The sequence below is a fragment of the Henckelia pumila genome, chromosome 4, assembly GCF_033568475.1.
Source record: "Henckelia pumila isolate YLH828 chromosome 4, ASM3356847v2, whole genome shotgun sequence".
NCBI classification, from domain to species: Eukaryota; Viridiplantae; Streptophyta; class Magnoliopsida; order Lamiales; family Gesneriaceae; genus Henckelia; species Henckelia pumila.
Window position 1 is genome coordinate 130,304,123 of NC_133123.1, and position 6,000 is coordinate 130,310,122.

Here is a 6,000-nt window from a genome sequence, read left to right on the forward strand (position 1 = left end):
GTAGCATCTCATACATTGATCGTTGATGGAAGGTAGGACACTACAAAAAAAATGACTTTTCGCGGCGCAACATCAACGGTGCACATTAAAAGCACGCCGCAAATGTTAATTTTTACGGCGCGCCCATCCAAGTACGCCGTTAATGTTATTATAACTTATACAAACAACGACGTGCAGAAAATAAACGACGTAAATAGTTATTTCAGCGGCGAGCTATAAATATGCTGTTAAAATTTAATATTTACGGCATGCGACATACGCCGTTAATAGTCTTACAATAATTTTTTTAATTTATAATAGGATTTATTATTATTTACAGTAATATCTTCTCGAATCAATAAAATAACAAAGTAATAAGAGATTAATTAACCTACCGCCAAATCCCAAAATCTCTCGCGCTCTTCCCTCTTTTCTCTCATTCAGCGGCGATATATTTCTCGAACATCTACGGACTACAGAATCCTTCCTTCTTATTTTTCTTTTTCTATTCAGAATTGTGGAGATTTTTGTCACGGCGCTTCTCATCTCCTGTAAGTTTCAAATCTATCTGGGTTTATAAATCTACATTTTCTTGCAATTTCGTGGTGTTTTATTTCATTTATTTTATTGGAAATTTGGGTAGCGATTTGTTATGAATTCAATTCAATTATCAATTATTCGAACACAGTGACAACCGAATCACGTATATACCAGAACACTACCAGGGCACATGCGTTTTTTACAAAATAGAAAATAAGAACGTTTTTTTAATTTGGGTGTTCAATTCATATAAAGACATATTTGTGTTACTTGTGTGATTGGTTGAATGAGAATATAAGAGTGTTCGATTTGGGTCACTGTTTTTTTTTTGTTACATAAATTGATTCAGAGTGTAGGACTCTATGCATTTTTCTAATTTTTTTGGGTAATTTTGTATGTGATATGTCATTGCTTGAATTTTTCCTCTATTGTTTAACGGAGAGCCACCTGTATGTTAATGGAGCAAAACTGGAATTTTTTTTATGAAAATAAGTTCCCATTTTCAACTCTATCAATTAATCTTGGCATCATTCCAAGTAATTCCACTTTTAACAAAAAAAAAAAAAAAGAAATGTCGGTTGCACAGAAATGAATAATGAGTGTATTTTAGAATATTTATCCGATATTTGATTAATAACAATCTATTGAACATTTGTCCAGTATTTGAAGTATTTGGATATCTTCGTCGTTAAACACCTTATAAGGTCACGAAATATTATATGATTGCTTTTGGAGCATGTGAATCCCATATAATATTATTTGTGGCATTTAAGCAGTGATATCGTATTTATACATTATACAACTATTATTTTTACATGTACGGTTCATTCTTGAAATAAAAACTCCAACTTTTCCATTATTGATATTTATTGTAATTATAAAAAATACTATTTTTAGTAATATTAAATCATTATAATTTATAATATTTATTTATAACTAAATTATAAATATTTTTATTGATTTTTATTAAAGAAATATAATCGGTAAATATTAATTACCAAAAGATTTTAAAAATAAAAATAAAATGAATAAATGCATGTATGTATATGTGTTTATGTGTGTGTATGTAAGTATTATTTTTGGATATAATTTTTTATGTTATGTTGTATATAATTTTTATTTTTAAGTCCAACTTTTACAAAAAATTGATGGATTAAATATTGTAACTATTTATCAAATCAGGATAATTTTCTTTTATTCATGTTTTTCAGATTATTTTATTAGTATAGAGAACCATTTTAAAAAAAATTATTAAATTTGAATTACTTTGCTAGTATTATAGTATTAATATATATTGAAGTCATATATTTGTTTGTTAGAGTTTGTGTTATTTACGAAATGGATAAGGAATGGATTCATCTGCCTTGAAGGCTTGTACCCGAGTATGAAGAAGGGGTTCAAAAATTTATGACGCAAGCTAGGAACTATGCCAAAACACGTGAAGTAATCTTATGTCCTTGCAAACATTGCAAAAATAAGAAGTATATGAAATTTGATCTAGTGTACGATCACTTAATTATTAATGGGTTCGATCCTTCTTACACGATTTGGGTCTTCCATGGTGAAACTTATATTCCACAATTTCAAGGTCAAAGTAGTTCAGGAAAAGTTCAGAAAAAAGAGGGTGAAAGTAGAGATGCTTATAACTTATATAGAGATGCCTTTGTCTCGGATGAAGGGGTTGGACACAATATGTCTGAGGCAAGAGATTCTGAATTTGGTGATTTATTAGAAGATGCTGAAACTCCTCTCTTCCCTGGTTGTACAACTTATACAAAGTTGTCAGCCGTCGTTACATTATACAATTACAAGTCCACAAATGGTCACACTGACAATAGTTTCAATGAGCTCCTTAAGATCTTAGGTGAGATGCTTCCAGGAAAAAACACTCTTCCAAAAGATGTTTACTCGGTGAGAAAGTTGTTAAAACCATTTGATTTAGGATATGAGAAGATTCACGCGTGTCCAAATGATTGTTGTCTATTTAGAAAAGATCTTAAAGATTTGGACTCATGTCCAAAGTGTGGTTCTTCAAGATGGAAGGTGGACAAAGTCACCAACAAAGTTTCTAAAGGAGTTCCTGAAAAGGTTCTACGTTATTTTTCCGTGATACCAAGATTGCAAAGGATGTTTAAATCAGAAGAAAAAGCCGAAAACTTGATTTGGCATTCCAACCATAAAAGTCAAGATCATATGATGCGTCATCCAGTTGATTCAGTAGCTTGGGATACAATAAATCATAAGTGGCCAGCTTTTGCATCAGATCCTAGAAATCTTAGGCTTGGTCTTGCAACAGATGGATTCAATCCTTTTGGTGATCTTAGTTCTAGATATAGTTGTTGGCCTGTTATTTTGGTCAATTACAACCTTCCTCCATTGATGTGTATGGGGAAGGAAAATCTTATGTTGACATTATTGATTCCAGGCCCGAAGCAACAAGGAAATGATATAGATGTATACTTGGAACCTCTAGTAGAGGATTTGAAGGAGTTATGGGACACGAGTGTAGAGACGTATGATGCATTTAGCAAGTCAGTGTTCAATATGAAGGCTATTTTGATGTGGACAATCAATGATTTTCCAGCATATGGAAACTTAGTTGGATGCGCCACAAAGGGGAAAGTTGGTTGCCCAATATGTGGTGAAGGCGTATGTTCTATGTGGCTTAAGTATAGTAGAAAGTTTGCATATTTAGGCCACAGAATATTTCTTGCTCCTAATCATCCATTTCGTCAAAAAAAGAAGTGGTTTGATGGGAATAAAGAGACAAAAGGCAAACCTAGGCCTTTGACTGGATTAGAAATTTTCGATGCAATGAAAGACATTGAAAATGATTGGGGTAAAAAGCAAAAAAGTACGGATATCAATAACACAAAGAAAAAGAGGAAGACTCGGGATGATTCCAAAAAAGCTCAAAACCCAGTTCACATGTGGAAGAAGAGGTCAATATTCTTCAACTTGCCGTACTGGAGTGTAAGTTATTTTGCACTCTATTAATTAGCTTTTATAAATTTGTTATATTTCATTCATAAATTGTCATGAATCTTGAATTGATATATGAAATGTGTTGTTGGTTAACTTGTAGGGGCTTCTGCTACGTCATAAATTAGATGTGATGCATGTTGAAAAGAATGTCTGCGAGAATATCATAGGCACAATGCTAAACTTGAAGAAAAAATCCAAAGATGGTGTTAACTCTCGCAAAGATTTGATGCATTTAAACATTAGAAAAGAATTACATCCTCAAGTAAAAGGGAAAAACATGTATCACTTGCCTGCTGCCTCTTACACATTGTCTAAAAAAGAAATGGCTGTATTTTGCTCTAGGTTGAAGAAAATAAAGTTACCTGATGGCTATAGCTCCAATATTGGTAACTGTGTTTCTCTAGAAGAATGTAAGGTTATTGGGTTGAAATCTCATGATTGTCATGTTCTAATGCAACAATTGCTCTCTGTAGCATTGAGAAGTCTTCTACCAAAAGGTCCACGTAATGCTGTATTCTTGCTTTGTGCGTTTTACAATGAGTTGTGTCAAAGAGTGTTAGATAGGAACCGTCTAGAACAACTCGAGGAGAATATTGCTGAAACTCTATGCATGTTGGAGAGGTACTTTCCACCTTCTTTCTTTACCATCTCCGTTCATTTGACAATTCATTTGGCAAGAGAAGCTCGTCTGTGTGGGCCAGTCCATTTTCGCTGGATGTATCCATTTGAAAGGTAATAAATATTAATTTTTCTTTATACTAATTTAATATCATACAAAGAATTATATTTTGCTATCAACACTTCTCTCATGTGAATTTTGTTTGTTATTTAGATTTATGAAAACTCTTAAAGGGTATGTGAAAAATCGAGCGAGGCCAGAGGGTTGCATAGCTGAGTGTTACCTCGCTGAAGAACGAATGCGGTTTTGTAGTGCTTATATAAAAAAGGCAGCTAGTGTTGGTCTCCGATCTAATCGGAATGAGGATTTGGAGAATGGATTAATGGAAGGTCGCTTGATTTCTCAAGGAAAAGAAAAGTTTTTAGAAGAACATGTGTTGCAAGCAGCACATCGATATGTGTTGTTCAATACTGCAGAAATTGATCCTTTCATAAAGTGAGTAGTAAAATCGCAACCCTAATATTCATGGTGTGTTACATAATGGTGTGTTGCATAATTTATATATACTAACAATCACATTTCAATGATTTTAAATAGGATGCACATTGAGGAGCTCAAACAAACAGATCATCGTTTCACAAGTAATGAAACATTGTTACAAAAGCGACATATGGAAACATTTGCTGAATGGTTATCAAAACATGTTCCTGACAACTCTTCAGATCGGATTCGATGGCTAGCACATGGTCCAAGAAAGAATGTCATGTCTTATACAGGCTATATTATAAATGGACAGAGGTTCCACACAGTTGATGTCGCAAGGTCGACTCAAGATAGTGGTGTTTCGGTTGAAGCTGATACTATTTGTCAATCTAGTTCTACTGGCACACATACAGTAGGAAGACTATCATACTATGGGGTTATACAAGATATTGTGTTACTAGACTATTATTTTTTCAGAGTGCCTGTTTTTAGGTGTGATTGGGCCAATCCTGGAACTGGTGTCAAAATTGAAGATGGATTTACATTGGTCAACTTACACCAAGGACTAAGAACTTTTGAAAATGATCCTTTCATTTTAGCATCACAAGCAAAACAAGTTTTCTATTCTAGGGACAATGATGAATCAAATTGGTATGTGTTGCTTAAAGCACCGCCTCGAGGTATTCATAACATGAATTTGCTTGAAGAGGATGCATATACGGTATCAAAACCTCTTGATGTCTCCAAACTTGAGATTAACATTACTGAGAAAGAACCGTATTCAAGAAATGAGTGTGAGGGAATTGATGTGACTGATATCCCGTGATTGAAATTTCAGCTGTAGATTTTATAGTTATTTATTTCAATTAATAAATGTTCTTCTCAAGTACTATTCCTCTTTATTTAATTTTGCAATATATTTTTCTTATATAGTTTCAGAACTGCATCATGCCATATTAAATGTTTTGTCATGTCATTATATAGCATTGAAATGATGAGAAAAATGGGGAAAAAACGCAACAGAGCATCTATAGATGAAATTCAGGTGATATCTTGTATTTTTTTTAATTTCTTGGTTTATTTTAGTAAGTAGACTAGTGCATTTCAACATCTTTTTATACTATTTGCAGGAAAATATTGTGAATAGGCTATCGGGAAAGGACTCTAATACTTCACTTGATTCTTCACAACATTTGCATGGTAAAAAGTCTATTGACGACGGAAAAATTGCTGTGAAAAAGGGACGAGGTCCATCAAAGTTGATTTTGGTTAGTGGCCAACAAAAGCCCAAAGTGCTGGAACGTAATGAGTTTGGACAACCAATTGGAGAGAATTCGGTAAAGTACTCCTCTTTTCTAGGTTGTTTGGTTAAAGAATTTGTTCCATATACATTG

The 6,000-nt window shown here is 33.3% G+C and overlaps 1 protein-coding gene across 1 annotated transcript; it reads left to right on the forward strand.

Moving 5' to 3' along the window:
- Nucleotides 1–2,004: 2,004 nt before the first annotated feature.
- LOC140861745 (uncharacterized) lies at nucleotides 2,005–5,432 on the forward strand. The gene is made up of 4 exons (XM_073264761.1): nucleotides 2,005–3,492; nucleotides 3,605–4,236; nucleotides 4,337–4,618; nucleotides 4,721–5,432. The coding sequence occupies exons 1-4, from the start codon at nucleotides 2,005–2,007 to the stop codon at nucleotides 5,430–5,432; spliced, it is 3,114 nt and encodes a 1,037-aa protein (XP_073120862.1).
- Nucleotides 5,433–6,000: the final 568 nt, after the last annotated feature.

Excerpts from the sequence above, each read along its gene's own strand:
- LOC140861745 (XM_073264761.1), top strand. The coding sequence starts at position 2,005 with ATGAAATTTGATCTAGTGTACGATCACTTAATTATTAATGGGTTCGAT. Across the intron at positions 3,493-3,604 it reads TCAACTTGCCGTACTGGAGT|GGGCTTCTGCTACGTCATAA; the intron begins GTAAGTTATTTT and ends GTTAACTTGTAG. Across the intron at positions 4,619-4,720 it reads GAAATTGATCCTTTCATAAA|GATGCACATTGAGGAGCTCA; the intron begins GTGAGTAGTAAA and ends GATTTTAAATAG.